The 23212-nt window shown below is 42.4% G+C and overlaps 1 protein-coding gene across 4 annotated transcripts in view; it reads right to left on the bottom strand.

Annotated features, from left to right (window-relative positions):
- The window catches only part of MCM10 (minichromosome maintenance 10 replication initiation factor), a 45829-nt gene extending 23277 nt beyond the window's left edge, over window positions 1-22552 (bottom strand). For 3 of the 4 annotated variants that reach the window (XM_039240045.1, XM_039240049.1, XM_039240046.1), the window contains exons 1-14: window positions 22505-22552; window positions 20540-20623; window positions 16483-16818; window positions 15591-15692; window positions 15060-15197; window positions 13286-13460; window positions 10924-11089; window positions 9595-9762; window positions 8290-8406; window positions 5675-5874; window positions 3859-3959; window positions 2998-3111; window positions 2794-2911; window positions 1244-1472 (exon numbers count right to left, since the gene is read on the bottom strand). In XM_039240045.1, coding sequence (XP_039095976.1) covers window positions 1244-1472; window positions 2794-2911; window positions 2998-3111; window positions 3859-3959; window positions 5675-5874; window positions 8290-8406; window positions 9595-9762; window positions 10924-11089; window positions 13286-13460; window positions 15060-15197; window positions 15591-15692; window positions 16483-16818; window positions 20540-20546 — 1971 coding nt within the window. In that variant the 5' untranslated portion in view covers window positions 20547-20623; window positions 22505-22552. Of the gene's footprint in view, window positions 1-1243; window positions 1473-2793; window positions 2912-2997; window positions 3112-3858; window positions 3960-5674; window positions 5875-8289; window positions 8407-9594; window positions 9763-10923; window positions 11090-13285; window positions 13461-15059; window positions 15198-15590; window positions 15693-16482; window positions 16819-20539; window positions 20624-22240; window positions 22289-22504 lie in introns of those variants that run through there. The other variant, XM_039240048.1, reaches the window with a different exon arrangement.
- Between the last annotated feature and the right edge of the window lie 660 nt (window positions 22553-23212).

Here is a 23212-nt window from a genome sequence, read left to right as displayed (position 1 = left end):
GGAAAAAGAGATTATAATCTTAAAGATGGGATTGGTATCTATAATTCTAAATCCCTCTTCTAGTTATTAGTCAGTGAATTCTGTCCTCACATAGAAACTGACAAAATAGATCTTCTCTTTGCTTAGCATTATTAACCCACTTATTAAAATTTTAAAGCATGGAGACAGGTCTATGAACTAATAACTAATGTTTCAGCTTACTTTAATATCAATAGTTTCACATCAGCTACACTGTGGGCTTCAAAACCCATAGAGGAATCACACAAACATTTTGGAAGTTTGTTTTAGAATCAAACAGAATGAGGGGTGCCTGCGTGGCTCAGTCGATTAAGCATCCAACTCCTGATTAGGGTTGAGGTCATGATCTAAAGGTTTGTGGGACCGAGTCCCATGTTGGGCTCTGTGCTGATAGTGTGGAGCCTGCTTGGGATTCTCTCTCCCTCTGTCTCACTGCCCCTCCCCTGTCCATACTCTCTTCCTCTCTCAAAATAAATAAATAAATAACAACAACAACAAAAAAGGAATCAGACAGAATTAGGAGAGAATTTTAGCTCTGCCACTTACTAGTTTGTAACCTTAACACAAATTAATTTCTCAGTCTGTTTCTACATCTTTAACATGGGAGATGAGAGCATTTACCTAGCCTGTGTGCATGGAATGAGAGAATGCATGCAAAGCATGAACCTATACATAGGACATGGCACATGTACATAGATCACAGATACACAACCAACTGTTATCATTATTATTATTGCAGGTACAGCTTTGGCTTATGACTAGCTTTTGCCCTTACTGTGGTTGTAGCTGCTAACTAGAACAAAGAGAAGACAAGCTCAAGTTGGGGCTCAGGGTGACTCAGGAAGTGGAGAGGGGAGATTCTGAGCACTCAACTCCTACATCAATCAGAGCAACTTAGTTCCTATGTAAGAGTTCTTTTAAAGAAGGATTCTTCAAACCACCATTTTACAGTTTTGCCTCAACAATTCCTAGAGTTTGTCTCTCTCAGGCCAGTGTTTAAGCAATCTCCTTAAGCTGTATAAGGAACAGCACTGAGAATGGGTAAAGATAAATTAATGGCATTATGTTGATACCATTATTGCTTACAATTCCTTTGAGGCTAATTATCATGATCAATAAACAGCTATTACTGTCTGTCTTTCCTGGTCATAGATATATAAAGTTTGCAATTCCAGTGATGTTCTACAGAATGTAAATTCAAATGTTGAGAAAAGATGCCACTTACCTTTTTGGCTTCTGCTAAAGCACTCAGTTTTGGTCTTGGTGGCGGTGACTCATCAAAAAAGAGAACATCATCTCCTTCCAAGACGCCTCGCCCAAGCTTGGGCATCGATGTGGCTGGTGTTCCTTTCAGGCTGGAGAACTCAGTCCCCGTTTGCGGAGACCAAGAAGGGGCCCGTTGAGAAGAAGGTGGCACAGCCGGGCTCTCAACCTCACTCGAGCTTTGGAGAAATCTTTAAAGAAATATGAAGTCACACAATGTGCAGACCTGGGAGACTGCTGGCAGGTGACCCGCTGATAAGTAGTTATTTGTAAAATAGTCCCCTCCTTGGTCAATAATTCAGATTAGCACACAGGAAGAAAAACACTGGCTTTAATAACTCTGGTTTAACTAATTTTTCACTGAATACACTGTTTCACCAACTTAGAACTGATGAGTGTTTTTGCCAACTAGCTTTCTAGCGGGTGCCTCTACAGAAGGCAGTCCTAAAGGTGAGATGTGGGTCAACCAGGTGCCCTAAGTAATACCATTAAAAGGACAGTGCCCCCTGTTTCACACAAGGCCACGGCTCCCATATAATTATTTAGCTCATCTGTAGCCACATAATGCATACTTCTAAAGATATTCCATTGGTAGCTCAAACTCACCTGCCTGAGGCCAAATGTATGCTCGGATTTTTGCAAAGAATTTCCTTGTGACTTAAAGTTGACTCTCCTGTTCACTGAACCATCTTTTAGTGGCCCAGATTTGGGACAGTGTATTGGTTCAAACTGGAGTAGGTCAGGTATGTGTCCAAAACAGGCTCCATCACCCACCAGCTCTCTGGCACTCTGTTCTATCACTCACAAGACTAGGATACTCTGTACTGACAGCTCAGAGCCTGCTTTGGATTCTGTGTCTCCCTCTCTCTCTGCCCTTCCCCTGCTCGCTCGCTCTCACTCTCTCTCTCTCAAAAATAAACATTAAAAAAAAAACCCCAAAGCCTATGAAAAGAGCACCTCACCGGTCAATGTAAGGGACGAGTGAGACACAGTAACGCAGGACACAGCATGGCGCTCTATACCCAATGGGCATCTGTGAACCCCACTCTTTCACTATTCTGAGAACTTGAGTTCAAGATTCTTTGATGTGTTCACCTTCTGCACCCATTTCCACTTGTTTTTGCCTCTAGAATGATTCCACTCTCCTGGCCTCATTTTTATCATTTACCTGAACAACTGCAAAATCTGCTCACTGGCTTTGCCTGTACTTACAACACTAATTGTGGCAGAACTAAGAAATGAGAGGAAACAGGTGCCCTTGCACAAAACCCTCTTTAAGCATTTCTTTCTCTTCTTCCCGGGTGACAGTTACTATAACCTGTACCAGCTGGTCTCAGATTCACTTGCCTGAGTCAGAAATCTAGAACCTAAAATTCTTTCTTCTTAGGTTAGGTTAAAATTAAAAAGGTAGCCAACCATCCAAACTCTGAAGCTACATGTTGGAAATCTGTTAAGACGCTCTGAGGATCCCTGAGAGGGGTTATCTAAATGGAATATCAAACCTATTCTTACCGTTTCTGTATTTCTTCTGATCTCTTTTTCCTCATCTCCAGCATGTGCTGTTTCTGCTGCTTCAAGAGGGCTGATGCTGAGACGGACTGGAAAGCGGGTTTCAGGCTCCCTGTCAGCCCTAAAAACACAAGCCACAGGCTGAGGCGCTCCCAGGGACGCGGGGATACGGGTGTGGGCACCAGAGCAGGGGAAGGCTGACTCTACCTGATGATGACCTGGCTTTGGCTAAATGTTGTTTCAAGTTTCTGGCTCCAAATGTAGGCAAGTCCATCAGTTCCTTGAATTCCTCAGAGCAAGACAAGCTCTTCTGGGGTATTCCTGGAATATACAAGCATCAGCTTTAGAGGACTTTAGTTCAGACAGTTTGAGGTCACGCCCAACGTGAGACTTGAACTCACAACCCTGAGGTCAAGAGTGGTATGCTCTACTTACCGAGCCAGCTGGGCACCCCTTGTGACTTGTCACTTTTTAAACTCTGGATTCACAACTAAGTCAGTTGAAAATGAAGTAGATGGAATGCCAAAAGAAAAATGAATCCTTAGTCTCTAACAGCAGACTAGTAGGACTTCTGATGTCAGGACAAATAGATCTTACTTCTAGTGACGATTACCACTGGTGTTGTGTGCTCATTTCATAAACAATGTCTGGATTGCGCACTATGGGTAGGGTCTGTGCTGGGCCCTCACCACTGTTAGGAACAAAGCCCCAAGTGAAAAGGCCAGAGGTGCCATTCTTTGATTTAGACTTGTTTTCATGAAAAGGTAACTGATGAGTTTGACCAGGAACTGGATACCACAGATTCTAACGCTGGACATTAGGAGTTAAAATGAGACACAACAAGAAAATTTATGAAGCATACCAGGCAAAGACTCAGTCATGATAATATGTTGATTTTTTTCTTAAGATGCTACCAGCCAAGCTATCCCTTCAGTTTAGGCCACATCACTCACTTAGTATAGTGATGAGGGAGTATTTATAACTTAGTGTATGAACCGAGACCACTTTCAATCCTAAAGACTAGATAATTAGGCTGCAGAAAGAAATACAGCATCGAGAAACAGTTACCAAGTTTTTGTTGGGTTTCCTGAATGATCAAGTCTGTCCCCTTGACGACCATATTAGTCAGAGTGCTTTGTATTTTCTTTTTAGGAGCAACAGCAGCTGCACTGAAATGACAAGAGTCACACCAAAAGGAAAGTCAAGACACTTCAGTGTTTAGATGAGGTAAAGGCACAGACATCTTCATTTACTACAAACTGTCAGAAGTTTCTCACAGAACTCTCTAAGGAAACTTCCTTAATATCACAGTCTTACAGCGCAGCTGGTGAATACATGACATCAGGCAACCTGCAACTCTGGGTGAGGTCACTCTGGACAAGCAATATGGCAAAAGAAATAAAAAATATGCCAATACTTTAATCAAGCAGTCTAGGAATTAATCTTAAAATAAATAAAGACTATGCAAAAACTCAGGTTTTTTAAAAAATTAATTTTTTAAATTTCTGAGAGAGAGAGAGAGAGAGAGAGAGAGAGCGTGAGAGAGAGAGAGAGAACATGCAGTTGAGGGTCAGAGAGTGAGGGAGACACAGAATCTGAAGCAGGCTCCAGGCTCTGAGCTGTCAGCACAGAGCCCGATGCAGGGCTCGAACCCACAAACCTTGAGATCATGACCCGAGCCAAAGTCGGATGCTCAACCGACTGAGCCACCCAGGCACCCCCAAAAACTCAGGTTCTTAATGGGATAAAATATTGTTTGTAATGTTAAAAGTTGGAAACACCATTAATGTTTACCCACAGGGAATTGTTTTATCACTGACTCACCTAAAAACATACCACATAGACACTAAAAATAATGCTGTGTGTGTACATTCGATAAGGAAAGTGTTAATTATTTTATGTGGGGAAAAGAAGTTACTAAGTATAGGTCCATTATGATCTTATTTTATATTACTAGGAATTGATATACATGGGGAAAAAACATCTAGAAGCCTATTCAGCTTTGTGTACGTTTGTGTGTTGTGTGTGTGTGTGTTGTGTGTGTGTGTGTATTCACATACAGCAAAGAACTAATGATTATCCAGGTAGTGGGATTATACATGGTTTTTATTGTCTCTTTTTGGCTGAACTATATATATATATATATATATATATATATATTTTATAAGAAAGAGGTATTGCTTTTTGCAGTTCGGAAAACTACAGAAATTATTTTAAATCTTAAAAATGTGCTTGATTTGACAAGATAGGTAGGACATGAGAGTCTTCTTGTCCAATTTCCATTAGACTGGGAACAAAATCTGTTGTTCTTGGACCAATGGTAGCTCACTTGTGCCAGGTCCCCGCCTGTCCTCAGATGTGCCTACAATACAGTGACACTGCCACTGATCACCTAGTTTAGGGACTCTATGCAGGGCCTGAGCTCCCCAGAAGAGAGGCCATGGATGTCTGCCTCGGCAGCACTCCACGCCTAAGGCTTTGTTGCTATCGATTCATGGAGTTAAATGTGGGTTCCAAGAGGTTTAACAGCTCACTTGTGAAGTAAATGACTTCAAGGAGGCCAACACTATGATTAACATACTTTTTAACAGCCAGACAGCCAGTCCTGACAAAGTTGCACTACGTACATTAGAAGCCAAAGAAGTGTGGGGTCCAAGGTAAAGACCATCATGACACGACTTACCTAATTTCTCCCCCTGGGTTCTCCTCTCTACCTGGGAATAGAGGAGGTCCTGGTCTACCTTGTTCCGGGCAGTGAGTTATGAAAGATAACACCTGTACAAGTCTCCCAGGACCATCACAGAAGAGTACAACCCCTGGGTTTCTTCTTATAAGGAGCCAAGCAAGATCCCTGTCCCAAAAGGCGCCCCAGAGAATGTCTTACATGGAGGCTGCATACGATGCAGAAGAAACCCCTCCGTAGTAAAAGCCATCCTGACACAGCCGTTCTCTGAGGCCAGTGCCTTTGCGGGCAAACTTCTTCGGAATTCGTCCCCCGGAGAAGGTTGACTGCAGGTCGGCTCGCCGGGCGCTCAGCTTCTTGTACTGGGTCTGGATGTGGTACTGGCAGTACTCACAGTCATTCTGCGAAAGGGAGGGAAGTGGCAACAGGATTAGGGACACACAAGGGAGGACAGCGTCAATAAACACTGGTCCTTTTGCCCAGTTTTGGGGTGCGCTATTCTTTTTTTTTTTTAAGTTTATTTATTTTGAGAGAAAAAGCACGAGTGGGGGAGGGAGGACAGAGAACCCCAAATAGGCTCTGTGTGCTGCCAGTGCAGAGGCAAATGTGGGGCTTGAACTCATGAAACCGGGAAATCATGACCTGAGCCGAAACCAAGAGCTGGATGCTTAACCGACTGAGCCCCCTGCAGGTGCCCTTATGGGGCACTATTCTAAGTGCAGAGCCCCCTAGAGACCTCCAAGGCCATTCCTAAAGGGCAGGTATGCAGAGGCTTACCGAAATTAGACCTTAAAAGCTCTAGTTCGATGAAAAAGTGATACTGTTCACCCCATATGACCTCTTTCTACAACAGAAAGAACATCAGCTTCTAGAATGAACCTCGAAAACATGCTAAGTTGAAGAAGTCAGACACAAAAGGCCACATCACCAGAGGATGGAGGTGCGGGGGACAGGGAGAGGTGCCTTAATGGGTATGGGTGTTTTTGTGGGGACTGAAAAGGTTCTGAAACTAGACAGCGGGTGGTTCCATAAGAGTAAACATGAGGAGTGTCACTGAAGGGTACATTTTAAAATGCTTTACTGTAGGTTATGTGAATTTTACCTCAGTATGCACTGATATACAAATATACCAACATCAGTGTCAGTGAAACTTTTCTATTTCTCTGGTTGCCCCTTAGAGAAATGCCACTTCTTAAGTGAAGAAAAAAAAGGAAAACAACATGCTCATGTTCTACTGGGTGAGCCCTATTTGCGGGGACAATGGGGTTTTAATGATTGTGTTCCTGTATGGAGATCTGTAAGGCTCTTTTTCCAACTCCCCACCTCTTGCTATTTCCTGCTCAGCAGTTTATCTGTTAGGCAGGAATGAGGGAACTAAATGGAGATGAAACTTGCCATTTAATTCTTTCAGAGAGCTCGAAGTAGCCCCACGTCACCCCCACTAGGATGGCTGTCATCAGAGATGGACGGAAACAGGTGCTGACGGGGATGTGGAGAATATGGAGCGCCTCTCTCCGCTGGGGAGAATGCAAAAGCCACTTTGGAAACCAGTCTGGTGGTTCCTCAAAAGCCAAAACACGGGGTTACCATGCAATGCAGAAATTATATACCCAGGGAAACTGAAAACGTAACATCCACACAGTAACTGCTACATGAATGCCTCTAGCAGGCAACGAACTAATGAATGAACAAAACTGAGATATCCACACAATGCAATATTATCCAACCACAAAACGAGAATGAGTACCGACACATGCTGTAACACGAATGAATCCTGAAGACATGATGCTAAGTGAAAGAAGCCAGACACAAGAGGCCACATATTGTATAATCCCATTACGTGACATGTCCAGAAGAGGCAAATTCAGAGAGAGAGGAAGTACAGTGCTTACTAGGGGCTGAGGGAAGAGGGTAATAGGGAGTGACTGCTAATGCTAATGAGTATGGGTTTGGGTTTTTTGCTGGGGGGGTGAGGGGGTGCAGTACTGAAAATGCTCTGAAATTATATAGTGCTAATGGTTGCAACTCAGTATTAAAACTATTGAATTGTCCACTTTAAAAGGGTGAGTTTTATGGTTTGTGAATTATATCTCAAATTATCATAATTACTATTTCTTAAGCAGCTCTGGCTCAGTTGGTTAGCATCCAACTTTTGATTTCAGCTCAGGTCATCTCAGTGATGACACAGAGCCCCATGTTGGGCTCTGTGCTGAGCGTGGAGCCTGCCTGGGACTCTCTCTCTCGCCCCTCTCATCTGTTTGCACGCACACTCTCTATCTCAAAATAAATAAATATAGGGGCATCTGGGTGGCTCAGTCAGTCAAGCATCCAACTTCGGTTGAGGTCATGATCTCATGGTTCATGGGTTCCAGCCCTGCGTTGGGCTCTGTGCTGACAACTCAGCGTGCAGCCTGCTTTGAATACGGTGTCTCCCTCTCTCTCAAAAATAAACATTAAAATAAATAAACAAGCATTGGAAAAAAAATGTCCTAAGAAAATACATGTTGAAGTTAAGAGACTAAAATAAGGTTTTCAGTGTATTTCATCACAGTGTTTGATCTCTGTCACTACTCAGAATTGAGGGCAAACTAAAATCCCATCTTCCTCATACCTTTTAGTGAGCTGGCAACAAAAGAACACTTTCCTACAAGGTTAAATCCTTCCCTCATCCTTAGTTATTTAAACTGGCATTAACCACACACTGGATTTTCTTACTTTGGTGCTTCCTTTCAGTTCTAAGCTAGGCTATCTACAATCTATTCATATTAGCCCTGTCTTTAGTTAGCAGAAACCATCCCAACAGAATAGAAACCAACCAAATTAACAGTCTGTGTACATGGCTGTCCATTCTTCTTCTTTGCTTTACAGGTTCCCAGGTCAAGAGCTTCACCCATGACCAAGATCTTCTGAGGATGATCAATCGACAAACACACCTGCAGAGAAGACACGGGGGCGGGACTTAAAAGCAGACAAAGGTAAGGTCTTTCCTCAGCAAGAATGAGTAAGAGGCTGGTTGGTGGGCGTTAGCAAGGCGTTAGGAGTCTACAGGAATTGGAAGCCAGGACCCTAAAAAATAACTTTAGGAATGGGAGGTAGAGAAAAGACACGGTCAGTGCTCTACACAATATCCATTCTCTCCTGCATCTCTGCTGTAGAATCCACATTTCCTGTGGGCTGGCCAATGCTCAGCCTCAGGTGAAGGATCCTGCTTTGTTTTCCCAGCATCCCTTGCAGCTAGGGATGGTCATGTGACTGCGTTCTGGCCAAGAGACTGAGGCAGAAGTTCCTCAAAAAAGCAGACAGAGTGGGACTGGTTCACTTCCTGCATTCAAAGGCGATGTGACGGCGAGAGCTTCAAAGCCATCCAGTGGCCAAGAGGAGGTGGCTGAGAGGCTCACAGACATTGACCATGACATCACTATATTACCTATATCGGGCTTATTTATTATGTGAGAAAAACCAACCCCACTATTTACCCTTAAAAGAAACAGTAGGGAAGTTTTTGTTACTTGCAAACACTTCTGAACCAACAGATGAAGATTTGTTGCCATTCTCCGGTGAAAGGGAAGAAGTAACTTTGTCTCTCACTCTCTGGTCTTATATTAATGATAATATGTAGTAACAACAAAATGATGCTTCTTGTGGGTCAGGTGGAGGGAAGGTCTGCTGCTATTCACAGGAGACCTCGGTTTGCTCTACTGCTGCTTGAGAAGAGGACTTTATTCTGATTCTGAGCTGCAGCTACAGCTGTACTAACAAATAGAGCCAAGGCCCCTCACCTATAAAATCTTACCTTCTTAGTGCAGCCACGGAAATCTATGGAAAAGATCTAAGGAAATCTGAATATAATAATTCAAAACACTCCAGGAATCTTGGAACTAATTTGGAACGATAAAAGTAAAGTGAGAAAACACTTAAGAGTAGGTGGAAACTCAGAATATTGGTGGGTAAAGAACAAACAAACAAAAAAAAACCAAATGACTGGAACATAAAAGTATGACTCAGGATGCAGGGGTGGACCAGTACAAAATGTTTTTCATAAAACTTGGCTAAGCTGCAAAGAACAAAAAGCAAAAACAAAACAACAAAGCAAAGAAAGAAAACCATGGAAAGATTTTTACCTCCTCGGAACCATCCCTGGGCTTCATGGGGTTAGCGTTGAGCAACCCTATGACAGCACCCTGTTCAGTCTTCCAGAGCTGTTTGTGAACCTCTCCAAACAAGAACAACGACACATACCGCGTCAGGTCACAGAGATCATTCAGTCGCCAGATACTAAATGTTTTCCCCTGGAACAAAAATTTATTCTTATTTTTACTAAAAATATTTTTTAAAAAATTTTAATGTTATATATATACACACACACATATATGTATATGTGTGTGTGTATATATGTGTGTGTATGTATAGAGAGAGAGAGTGAGAGAGAATGAGTGGGGGAGGGGCAGAGAGAGGGAGACAATCTTATTTTTACTTAAAAAACCCTTATTTTTACTAAATTTTGCACAATGGGCTATAGTGTCTCTATATATGGTTCAAGTACTCTATTGTGGAAAAATATATAAATATAATCCACCCTGAATATATAGTCTTGAGAATGTCTGTTAATTATAAATTAATCCTCCCTCTAGGCTTTAGTATTTATTACCTTTCTCATTTTTAAAAAATGTTTATTTTTGAGAGAGAGAGAGAGAGAGAGAGAGAGAGCGCACACGTGCGCGCACAAGCGGGGGAGGAACAGAGAAAGACACAGAATCTGAAGCAGGCTCCAGAATCTGAGCTGTCAGCACAAAGCCCAACATGGGGCTCGAACCCCTGAACCATGAGATCGTGACCTGAGTATTTTCAGAGGTGGGAGAGAATTCTGATAGAATCAAAAGCCAGTTCCTTGCTCTTATTTTAAATAAGGAAACAGAAGTCCTTAAAGATTAAAGGTCACCCTAAATCCACATAGTTAAAGGGAAAATGAGGCTTAGAACCCAGATCTTGTGACCCACCAGGCCACAAGGTAATCTTGTTATGCCTCAGTCAACTGCGATTTTTACAACTGTTCCACTCGCTCACAAGGTCGGCAATTTCAGAATTTCTGCAGTTGCCCTCTTACTTCATTAGGCTGTCCAGAGGGTCTGTGAACTTGGCCTCTTCTCCACAAGTGGGATTACAGTGTCACTGGGACAACCACAGGTGTCACCAAAACAATGACAAGTGAAATGCAGCAAAAACAATACAGGGAAAAGCCCAAGGACCCTGTACAATTATCTTCTGTAAGTAGGGCACTCTTTCCATACATCCCTCTCAGACAGCAATCCAACCAAGGTGAGGCAACCTGGGAACTTAGGAGCAGCTATTTCAAAATGAACTACTAATGGGCTTGGGCTAGAAAAATCAAGAACATGAGTCCTCACTGTCAATTTGTGACTGAGCAGCTAAGAAGTCAGTAAGATGCTTACACTATTACAACTCTGTGGAGTGATTTTCTTCAATATAACCCCAAAAGTCACCCAGTCTATTTCTTCCAGCTTCTCACTTGCCATCTTTTCCTTGAGCTGAGAAAGCCTGATCAGTTTTCGCCCGATCATTTTCTTGTTCATCTCTGTGGAGGACACTCGAGGCCGCCTGGGTCAAGAAACCAGCAATTATTACATTATTATTCTAAGCAGAGATTGCCTGGCATTGTAGCAGTTTGGTTAGAAGAGATGTTACGGGCAGAAATTTTCTCTGAAGTCCCTGTTCTCAGGGAGGCTTAGTTATGTAGTACGGACAAGGCAAAGATTTTTTTTAAGTAGGCTCCATGTCTGACATGGGGCTCTAACTCATGACCCCAAGATCAAGAGTTGCATGCTCTTCCAATTGAGCCAGCCAGGCGCCCCTAAGGCAAAGATTTTTATGGCCGATAAATAAGATAATTCTTAAAGCTGGGTTTGTGCTTCCTTTGACAGAGAAGTGGGGCTTATATCATACACTCTTTTTCTTATAAATTATGTTATGATACTCTTTTAAAAGTGACCTCTTTGACTTTAATACAAAATCATAAATTGATACTACAAAATAAGATATTTAAATTTCATCAATTCTGCAAGAATTTCATAGGGTCTACAATTTCTAACTGGACTTTTTTTTTTTTAACATTTTTATTTATTTCTAGGAGAGAGAGGGAGAGAGAGACAGCGTGAGCAGGGGAGGGTCAGAGAGGGAGACACAGACTCTGAAACAGGCTCCAGGCTCCAAGCCGGCAGTCAGCACAGAGCCCAACGTGGGGCTCGAACCCACGAACCGCGAGATCATGACCCAAGCGAAAGTTGGACCCTTAACCGACTAAGCCACCCAGGCACCCCTCTAACTGGACTTTTTTAACCTAACACTTCCATACAACAATAAATAAAGGCTTCAATGAATATATTCTTATTCCTAATAACTGGCCAAACACTTGTGGACTTGCAAAAGTTGTTTTTTAGAATATTAATGTGTAGAATATTAGAATATTAATATCTATCCCCTACTTGGTCATATTATATATTCAAGGACAAGAGAAAACAGAAAAAACATGCCTTTTGACTATTTCAAAAGACTTTACGCATGGAAAGTTGTAGAGCTAACTCTGAAGCAATCAGAGAAAAACAATGTAGGTGGATAAACCCTTTCCGTGCCTGATTTCTGTGAGTTAACAGGTTACTATCATGTCACTGCCCTTTGGAGTGCTTTTAGGGCCTGAGATCCTGGTATTACAATTACAAAGAGACGCAAACAACTGTGTGATCCCTTAAATCTGTAGGCCACTCAGCTCTAGCTGAGTAGTTCTCACTTTGTCTACCCCCTTCAATTGACCAGTGCAGTGGACTCATATTCGCAACATCTTTATCTGTGGGTGATTTCAACTGAGAACTTGTTGCAGCAGACAGGATCATCTTTGGAGGGGAACATTTACCTTGGAAAAAACCTTGCCAACACCCTCACTGAGAACCACAGCTTTTGCTGTATTCCATACCATAGACTTTCCCAGATATCATTAAGACACTGAGTACTTTCTTCTGATTTTGGAAGAGTGTGGAGTCTTTAAATATACTTCTACTGTGTGGTGGCACCTACCTGTTCCTGCCCCCAACCCCCAATAATGTGCAAGTCAAGATCTTAGCAGTTTTAGTTTAGATTGACAAGGGTTAGGTGTTCCAGAAGGTTGGCACCTAACTACACAGATGGACTGTACTAAAAGCCATCTGGTCTCGCAGTAAGGATTATTGCCCTGCCCTGGGCTTCAACAGAAGTGTTCATGGAGATGAAATGGACGAGTGGCATGGAGCATGGCAGACTTAAAAGTCCAGACTCTGAACTGAATTGATCCTGGGATTTATTCCTATTTTAACACAGAATCTTAATTTCCCCATATAACCAAAGCAAAGGACATAAAATTGCTTTAAAAGTTATTAGAAAGAAAACGAACACAGGTATTTTTCTTAACATTAATTACAAGATGCTACTATTCTGGTTAAACTGTGAATACTTTTATGTATTTAAAAATAGTCTCCATCCATGTTTCTGATTAAATACACTGTTATTTATTTGCTAATTTACTTTTTACAGATACATTACCTTTCACTCAAGTAAACAGGAAAGTCTTCTTTAAACATTTCACAAGCAAACTACTGTATGTTATGGTTAGTCTTACTGCCAACTTTTGTCAAGTTCAAGAGCTGTTGGTGTTAAGTGGATTTGCTATACAAACATTATTTCTAGAAGGCTCACTCCTCGGGAAAGAGGACAAGGCATCTGGTGGGGGGCATGAGAACAGAGTGAGAGGCCTTTATGGTTACTGACCTGAGTCTCAGGCCCGAGAAGGCTTCCACAGAGACCACTGTCTGAGCCGGTTCTCCAGAACTCCTGAGGGTCCCTGCACTCCGATCTCTGGTTAACCCACTAGGTTTGTTTCCAGGAGTAGTTCGGAGTGGTTGGGAGAGTGTACTTGTTGTCCCTGAAGATAAGCTTTTGGGCTCTAGAAAATTAACATAAAAATTAAACGAAAGGAAAATCACATTGACCCCTACAAAATTTGTTTTCATAGAATTCTTTTTAAATCAATATGCAATAACCAAATCTTGACAGAACAAAGGAAGCCCACAAGACCATTATCTGTACTACCCTCCAAATCTCTGCAGTGCAGTCTGAAAGAACTTCCCGAGACAATGCAAATGTTTTAAACCCATGCTGTCTGGTATGGCGGCCACAGGGCTTCTAATCAAATGGATGTCTAATTTTACTTTAACTAACATAAATGTAAATAGCCACATGTGGCTTATGGTGGCTGTATTACACTGCTGCTTTGAAAAACAGTTCCTTTCTGCAATGACATTGAGCATTCCCTATACACAGCGCTGTGGTAGATTCCATAAGGGAGTAAGAGCCCTCCTTCAGGGATCAATGATAAGTGATTTGTGTACAGATCAACTTTTACCTAAAGAAAATCCAAAGTTAAGTCCCTTTTCTTTGTTTTGCGTTTCATCTCATTCCATTTGGTTCCATTACATTTTATTTATAGGGTGGGTCAGGGGGATCTAGGGGGCCCAGGGTAGTCTACTGACTTGCTTGCATTAAATATCCCAGATGTGGTTACTATTCTTATTTTATAAGCATTTGATAATGTTCCTGAAGGTCAGAAAACGTGGATATTTTTCCTTAATAAAACTTTACTCTCTTAATTAAGACTGTGTTGTTTACCCTCAAAGAGACTTTGGATTAGTGCTCCTAGGCTAGGAAGCAGGGCAACCTGAGAACTTGAGAATCTCTAGAAAGCATACCCAAGCTCCACTCCCTCAGAACTTTGGACACTGCGTAATGACACACTAATGTCATGGAATGGATGCCATTCATAAGTAGATACATGGAATACATAATTTGTGGTTAAAGAAACCTGAACATTCAGGGCTGCTATTCCCTACTATGAAATCATACACCACTGCTATTCAAAAGGGCCTTTTGGAACCTAAGTGGTCAGTACCATGCTGCTTACTCTGAGCTATGTTATCCAGACCATTTTGTCTTAGATCTTCCAGAAAATCATTTTTTTTAACACTTAAATACTTTTTAATGTTTATTTCTAAGAGAGACATTGTGTGTGTGAGTAGGGGAGGGGCAGAGAAAAGACGAAGACAGAGGATCTAAAGCAGGCTCTGCGCTTTTCTAAAGAATGTACCCTCTGCTTTAATACAACCTCGTTTCAAATAAAACCTAGCCATTAAAAGGAATCTGTGCTTTGAACTCACAAGCCCAAAGACTCTATCTCTGGATTGCACGAGAACTCAATCCAGTGGTTCTACTTACCACAATTCAACTACAGGACTGTAGAGCTTCAAAAACATTTAATTCATTGTTTTAGTAAATACCTATTCTGTACCTGAGGGTTTTCTAAGCACCTTGAGATGTAGAGAAAGATTACAAAATAGAGCATACGGCTGTCATTCCCAAACAAACTTACTTTTCTCAATGGGCGGATTCAGACGGACCCCTAGCTGTCCCCTGAAAGTATGACAGTACGAAACTGAATTTTAAACAGAGCCAGAGTATTGAAAAACTGAGGAGGTCCTGAGGACTATACCTGCAGATGAAACCTTCGGTGTCCGAGCCACCCGCTTGGTTTTTGGTAGAGCAGGGACATCAAGCTCTGCAGAAAAGCAGGTCGACTCCTGAATTCTCTGAACTTTCTTCTCCTTGAGAGGGGGACGTGGAGACTTAGCTACGTTATTAAAAGGAAATTAACAAGGAAATTTAGAAAGGAACTCAAAGGCTATTTTACCAGCAGCTGAGTGCAGAAGTGATGCTCTAATTTTTCTTTCTGCTTTTTTATATATTTATTTGAGAGCGACAGAGAGAGAGAAAGAGAGAGATGGCACATGTGGGCAAGCACAAGCAGGGCGGGGGAGGCATGAAGAGAGAGAGAGAATGAATCCCAAGCAGGCTTGGCACTGTCAGTGCAGAGCCTGATGTGGGGCTTGAACTCAGAAACCAGGAGATCATGACCTGAGCCGAAATCAAGAGATGCACGCTTAACCAACAAAGCCACCCAGGTGCCCCTATAATTTCTTACTAACAGAGATGTACACTATTCCTAGAATTATAGTCTGATTACCAGGAGATTTATGCTGAAGGGCTGGACTTGGCTGTGTAATTGTTGTTATTTTTAACTGTTCTTGTAAGGATTTCATCTGTTCTTGCAACTTCTTTAATTCATCTAGGAAAGAAAAATATATTAATTTAAGACTCAGGGCAGAAGAAATATTATACAGGATAAAAATGATGGAATTACTTTTGGTGTCCACTCCCCTACCCTGAAACGCCAAGAGCCACAATATAATCACATGCTGAGAACTCATCATTGACTTTTGCACTTCAAGGGGTCCCTTAGAGAAATAAACTTCATATTTTCAGTAATCAAATCTCTAATACCTAAGCTAGTTTTTAATTTGCTCTTCTGACAAATATCACAGATACATATCCCCAGTTAACAAGTTTTTGCGTATCAAGAAGAACGATTAGTATTTCATAAACCAAATAATGTAATTAATATAATAAATGCTGGCTCTTGCATCAGAAGAGCCAACCATTGAATTTTATTAAAATTTTAAAATCTGTAAGAGACAATGACATGAATAAAAGGGACTCCACAAAACTTCTCTTCAGAAATGGTCTCCTGCCCAAAAATAATGTGGAGAAGTCGGCCGTCTCATCCTTGGCCTCCACATGCATGTAAGTCTCTTAAGTTAAGATTTTTCTATAACAGGCATGAAAGACATTAGAACCATTCTGGGAAGAACCAATTACAGCTGACAGACACTGGGACATGGGGCCTCTGCATGCTGACATGTTGGCTGTGAATGTCTCCTCTACTCACTCCCACAATTTATTTTGCCCCCAAGTCATTTATTTATCTCCACTCTTGACTCAGCAACTATTTTGATAAAAACTGTTAGGCTCCATCTAGTCTACCTCGAAGTAATAAGAAAAGCAAGCAATTAGGGCACCTTGCAACTCTTGATTAGTTTTCCCTTGACTGGGAGGAGTGGGCACTTTGTTTCCAGGTGACTGTCGTGTGGGAACTTCTTCTTCATCTGTTAAGTCCCCCATATCTCCAAAGAGAGTGGCCAGATTTTCCTTTCGGTCCTCAGCCTCTCCCAGTTCTCCATCAGGAGCCTCCTCTGAGTAAGATTCACCATCATCATCTGCATCAAAGAGCTCATCAAATACATCAGGTTTGCCATCTCCCTGGGTCAAAGGGTGACACTCTTCTAAATCACAATCCAAGGCTGACTCATTCTCCTCCAGCAATGCCGTCAGCAGAGACAAATCATCTTCCTCCCCTGGGGAAAAAGACAAAGGACAGAAAGTAAAGCTACCTGAGAAAAACTGCTAATGACAAGCACGGTTAATTAAAACATTCAACATTATGGGGCGCCTGGGTGGCTTAGTCGGTTAAGCGTCCGACTTTCACTTAAGTCATGATCTCGCGGTTCCTGGGTTCGTGCCCCACGTCGGGCTCTGTGCTGACTGCCAGCTCAGAGCCTGGAGCCTATTTTGGAGTCTGTGTCTCCCTCTCTCTCTGACCCTCCCCTGCTCACGCTGTCTCTCTCTTTCCTAGAAATAAATAAAAATATTTATTAAAAAAAAAATTCAACATTAATAAGGCAATCAAGATGATTCACCATTTTGCCTGGTAAAATTGTTGATCTTGTGTCCACCTTTCCTCTTCCCAAGTGCTTAGAGGGCACTGGGCTAAGGAGAAAGGGGCCGACACCTGCGTAGCGACCACAGTGGGCCATGCACTGGGCTGATCTTTCTACCTGTGCTATTTCAGCTAAAGAGATAACTTCCTGTATACTAACCTCTGTGAAATCCAACCCATGAGGGAATAAACCAAAAATACACAACACATGCATTTAGGCTTTTTAAAATTGTTTGAAGGGTAAAAAAAATTTCAAATGTAGAAAAGGTACAAAGAATTATATAAAAAGTCACTCTATTTCATCACCCAGAATTAGCTATTTATCATATTTGCTTCTCGCCTTTATGTTAGATAAGCTTAAAAAAAAAAAAAAGTTTATAAAGTTTATCGTGCCAAATCTTTTTTTTAATGTGGATATGTGGTGTTTTTTTTAATCATGCCAAATCTTATCGCAATCCCTAACCACTGCCTCCGTGCCCAACTATAATAATTATCCTAATTTTGGTATATCATTCTAGTCCATTTTTCAGATTTTTAACATAAATACATAAGTATTCATAATCAATACACAGCATTTAATTGATTTAAAATATGTTCAGGGTGCCTGGGTGGCTCAATTGGTTAAGCGTCTTACTTTGGCTCAGGTAATGATCTTGCGGTCTGTGAGTTCGAGCCCCACCTCGGGCTCTATGCTGACAGCTCAGAGCCTGGAGCCTGCTTCGAGTTCTGTATCTCCCACTCTCTGTCCCTCCCCCACTCATGCTCTGTCTCTCTCTCTCTCAAAAATAAATAAACAATAAAAAATAAAATAAAATATTCATAAGTTGTTTCACACTGTATGTATTCCTCTGTACTCTGGTTTCATTCAACACTGCATGTAAGACTCATTTGAATCAAAACATACAGTTTATTTCTTTCAATTGCTATACAGTAAGACTATCACATTTTATTCACCCATATTCCAATAACGAACATATGGGCTATTTCCAATTCTTTCCCATCACAAATTATGCATCAATCATGACTTCGTCTTGCATATGTCAGTTTCCCAGGAATACCTATCACGAGTGGAATTGCTAGGCCGCTGGGTGTGCACATTTTCTGACTTGCCCAGATACTGCCGAACTGCTCCCACAGTGGTTACTACCCACCAGCATGGTATACAAGTGCCACTTCTTCCTACCACTTCACCAATATCTGATGTCACTTAAAATTTTTTGCTAGTCTGATGGAGGTTTTTAAAAGGCGTCTCACTGTTTTGATTTGCATTTCCACAAATCTCATGAGGTAAATAACTGTTTACATTTATTGGCCCTTAGGATTTCTTCTTTAATTTTTTTTTCTGTTTGGGTATTAATCCTTTATAAAATCTGAGTCACTTTAAAGCAAATACATTAAGGATATTTCATGTACTCCCCCCACCCCCTTGACTTGAAAGACAAGAGCTAAAGTCCAGAGAGGTCAAGGGTCTGTTCAGGACCATATGGTGACTCAGATCAGCACGGGAGCCTGGCTTAGGATGGAAATTTCTAGAACAGCAAACCAATATTTCCACCACCCTACACTCTCTTACCAGATGGAAAAGAGCCAACTAAGGCTTAAAGTTAGATACTGATCTGCTGGAACTTCTTACTCAACAATCACTGCAGAACTGGAGGGTGCAGCAAGAGCAAAGAGACACTCTGGCTCCCTGTGTTCTGGGTGAACCTGCCACATTCCCTCAAGGGAGCCAAGAGGCCTTCCTAGCTGCTAAAGACAGCACACTCGAGGAAGAGGCTTTGGCTCACACCACCCAGAGTTGATGATAAATGTTGCCAAGACTTACTATGTGATGCCTGCCAGCCTGGTTCAACTAAGTCACCACCAATAATCCTGTCTTCTCCATGTAATGCTGACCCAGTCTCCCTGCTTCATTTATATGCTAGACCCTCTTCCTCTCGAATCCCCAAGGAAGTCAGCCTACAATCACCTGCTCTTCTCCCATCACCCATGGTTCCCTGTCTTCTGGAGCATTCCCCTCAGCATACACATTCTTTCTCTTGTCTTCCATCTTACCAACTACCTGTTATCTTCCTACTTATTTGTTCTTATCTTGCTCTGTACCACACTGGAAGAAGGAATGTTGTTCAACCGTGTTTCTCTAGCACCAGTAAATGTTTTTTTTGAGATTTCGTCTATACTGGGCCAAACTCTTAACACTGTGCCAACCAAATGAATGTTTACTAGATACAATGATTTCTTATAGGACACATACCCATTCATCACTTATTTTCTTAACTGTCTCACAGCAAATAATTACACTTTATATTAACCACTCTGAAGGCAATTTGATGATTTTAGGAAACAGGATGCTATTATACGAAAGGTACAATCAATGTCACATGTTATTGCAATGTGAAGAATTTCAATAATATTTGGTTCTAGTTTTTTTGGAAAAGGGCAGAGTGTAATAAACTTGGATTTAAAGATAGAACCTAGTTTCAGAAAATGAGCTCAATTATGCAACCAGAAAAAACCACATGTTATTTGTCAGGGTCTCTTTACAGCCAGCACAATCACTGCTGTGCGACTCCCAAGCTAAGCTCTGCTCATCAGAGCAGCCCCTCTTTATTAGGTAAATATTATGCACACATCCCTGCAAAATAAACAAAATGAAAAAGGACTACAAGAATTTAACTCAGCTACAATGAAGTGACTTCAACAGACTTCAATATTAACTGTGAACTCTTCAAGTCAGGCTGCCTGGGGTCAAATCCCTGCTCTGGCAGTTTCACCTGGGACAAATTACTAAACATCTGTCTCCTGGTCTGAAAAATATGGCTACTCAGAGGAATAAAGCAGTTAATATATAATAAGCAGGGAACAGTGTGTGGCACACTGTAAGTACATACCAACTATTATTATTATGAAAGACAATCACTGCTGCCAGGAGAAAAAAAAAATCCCAACTGATTAAAACAAGTAACATTCTCGGGGCTCCTGGGTGGCTCAGTTGATTAAGCCTCCAACTTCAGCTCAGGTCACGATCTCATGGTTTGGGAGTTCGAGACGCACGGTGGGCTCTGAGCCAACAATTTCAGAGCCTAGAGCCTGCTTCAGATTCTGTGTCTTTCCCTCGCTCTGCCCCTCACCTGCTCACACTCTCTCTCTCAAAAATAAATAAACATTAAAAAACAAAAACCAAAAAAACAAGTAACATTCTCTAGTTGAAGTGAGATCTTCTGTGAACCACTGAGACAATACCTGAGGGTGAGATAGCTATTTTCACTATTTTGAAAATAAAACAAATAACAAGTCCATGGACAAAAGGGTGGTTTTCCGTGAAACACACAGAACTTGAGAAAACTGCCAGAACTTACCATCCATGCTGTCAAGAGCACAGTTTTGACAGAGAACGAATGAGAATCAAGTGCCCAGGAGATGGCAGTAACGTCGAATCTCGGCTATGAAATCAAAATTAGAAAAGTCACCTTCTATTGTTCTCGCTTTCTTACATCTCATATGCAACGAATCTAGGATCTCACAAATCCTACGGACTTGAAACTGAGGATTCACCCGAAATCTATTTCTCACTCCCCCCCACCCTTATCTTGTCTTCAAACTATGATTATAAAACTCAGTTGAGCTATAGAGCAGTTTGTTGGGTACTAGAGCACATGGATGAGACTGACTGTGAACAAGTATTATTAAGAATGGTCTAGATATTAGCGCTATTGTCCCATGTTATTTACTGTAACACATTTGATGGCTCCCTTATCCACAGCAGTCCAGTGTGTGGCTCTACTTAGTTACACCCTTAGTCACATCAGGATTTTGATTCAATCTACTGAGCGAAACTCAGAGGCGGCATAGCTAATTAGGGTAAATTCCATGCACTTTCCTTTTTTTTTCATTTAACTGATTTTAGTAACTGCAAGAAAAAAGTATAAATCTTTCCTAGGCTCTTATTTAACATGAGCTTCTATAGCTGACTTCGGGAAGTCCAGTGTCAGGTATTATGATGCTTCCTTTTTATTTATTTTACAAGTATTTCCATGGACCTACTGTGTGCTCCACATTGTGTTGTCTCCTGGGAAATCTGCTGGAGTGTAAGCTTCTTGAGGGTTAGCAAACGGTCTTATTTCTATAACCAACCACCCTCCCTAGGCCTCCCCACCCCGCAACCTCGCCCTCATCCAGGGTCTCCCAACAACTGCTATGGGTTCTATTTCCAAAACAATGCTCAATCTTCTGCCTGAAGCATGAGCTTCCTGTATTGGCCTCTGTCTCTCTAATCTCTTCTCCATGTAGCAGCCACAGTAGTCTTTTCTTTCCTTAGTAATCTTCAAGGAAAATAAGCCAGATCGTAGTACTCCCTGAACTAAAATTCTTTATTTTTCATGGTCATTAGGACAAGATTCAAAAATCTCTGAGGAAGTGTATATGCTCTCTCTTGCCTACCTGTACTCACACTAGCCAGCCTTCAACTTCCTGAACACAGAGTGCTGTCAGGCCTCAGGCTCTTTGGAAAGAGCTCCCCTAGCTCCTTCTCACTCTTCAGTTTCCCCTTAGGAGTGTTCTGAGCCTTCCAGACCACCCTATCTGAGCGCCCCCTGGCGCCCAATCATACCTCATCCTTTTCCTGACTTCACTGCACTTCCCACTGCGGTGGACTTGTTATGTTGCTCTCTTTAGAGTCTAAGCTTCACGCGACGATTAAGTAATAAATGTCTGGAGGCCTGCACATGGCACACGTTCAGTAACTTTTTGCAAACCGTGAATTTAAAAAAAATGAGGGGCGCTTGGGTGGCTTAGTCGGTTAAGCGTCCGACTTTCGCTTAGGTCATGATCTCGCGGTTCGTGGGTTCGAGCCCCGCGTCGGGCTCTGTGCCGACTGCCAGCTCAGAGCCTGGAGCCTGTTTCAGTCTGTGACTCCCTCTCTCTCTGACCCTCCCCTGCTCACGCTGTCTCTCTCTCTCTCTCCTAAAAATAAATAAAACATAAAAAAAAAATGAAAAAATGAAAAAATTAAATTCTCCACGGAAGGCATTTTAAAAGATTACTTTAGAAAGAAACCAAACCTGGTCCCTTAAGTAGAAAGGATGGCCCGACGCCTGGTACCTCCTTGGTGCCTCCGAGCAGCCCCTACCTTTCGGTCCCTCAGCACCCAGCGCCCACCCCGCCCCGCCGATACCGCGCTCGCCCAATTCCAGTCTCGCCCACCGGACCGCCTGGGGCTCCGCGCCTCTCGCCCTCGCTCCCCAAACTCTCCCGCAGACCCGCGTGGCGGGCCCCCGTCTCACCCTCGGAGGGCCCCCCCACTCACCCAGACCCCAGCTGCCTACCCTTCTCCGCTCTCCTCGCGGTCCTACAGCCAGACGCGCCAAAATTCCAACTTGGCTCCACCTCCCGCCTCTGACGCCAGACGCACGCCGACGCAGGGCCGCGCTCATTGGCTACGTCAGCAATCTTGGCGTCGGCTATCTGGCAAAGATGGCGGAAGGCTCACGATGCGTAGAGCGATCTGATTGGCTCAGGTAACCGGGCGCCCTCTTTGTTGGGGGCAAGAGAACTTCCGGTCGGTGAAGTCTTTCGCTTCTTTAGATAAAGTAGTGTTCTGGTGCCCCCCAGCGCCTGAAAGTTTAAGTCGTCCTGTAGGGTATTTTGACAGGAGGTCGGTACTGAATTCTGAAAACTCTCCAGGACTGTGTCATCCGCTCCTTTCTACAAGGCGAGGCGGAAGTAACGCTTGAGGGCCGAGAGGCCTTCACATGTACGCTTAAACCGGAAGCACATTCCAGAAGTTTCTACGGCCCTCACAAATGTTCTCTGGTTGGTTTGATCCTAGAGACGTCTGACTGAACAAGCTGGTTGATTATTTCACAACCTGTTGTGTTCCACTGAGATGATTGGACTCAAAACCGAAAATCTGGTTCACTTTGAACTCGGCCTGACCTTGGGGAACTAACTTCTCGCTTTGGGAATCTGGTTCGCCATCTGTGAAACGAGACCTGAAGTCTAAGTGACAATTTTTGAGGCAGTGGAAACCACGC

This window comes from Hyaena hyaena, unplaced genomic scaffold, assembly GCF_003009895.1.
Source record: "Hyaena hyaena isolate Hyena2069 unplaced genomic scaffold, ASM300989v1 scaffold_165, whole genome shotgun sequence".
In the NCBI taxonomy this organism is placed as follows: domain Eukaryota; kingdom Metazoa; phylum Chordata; class Mammalia; order Carnivora; family Hyaenidae; genus Hyaena; species Hyaena hyaena.
Note: the sequence above shows the minus strand (reverse complement) of the source record. Positions and strands in the feature narration are given on the sequence as shown.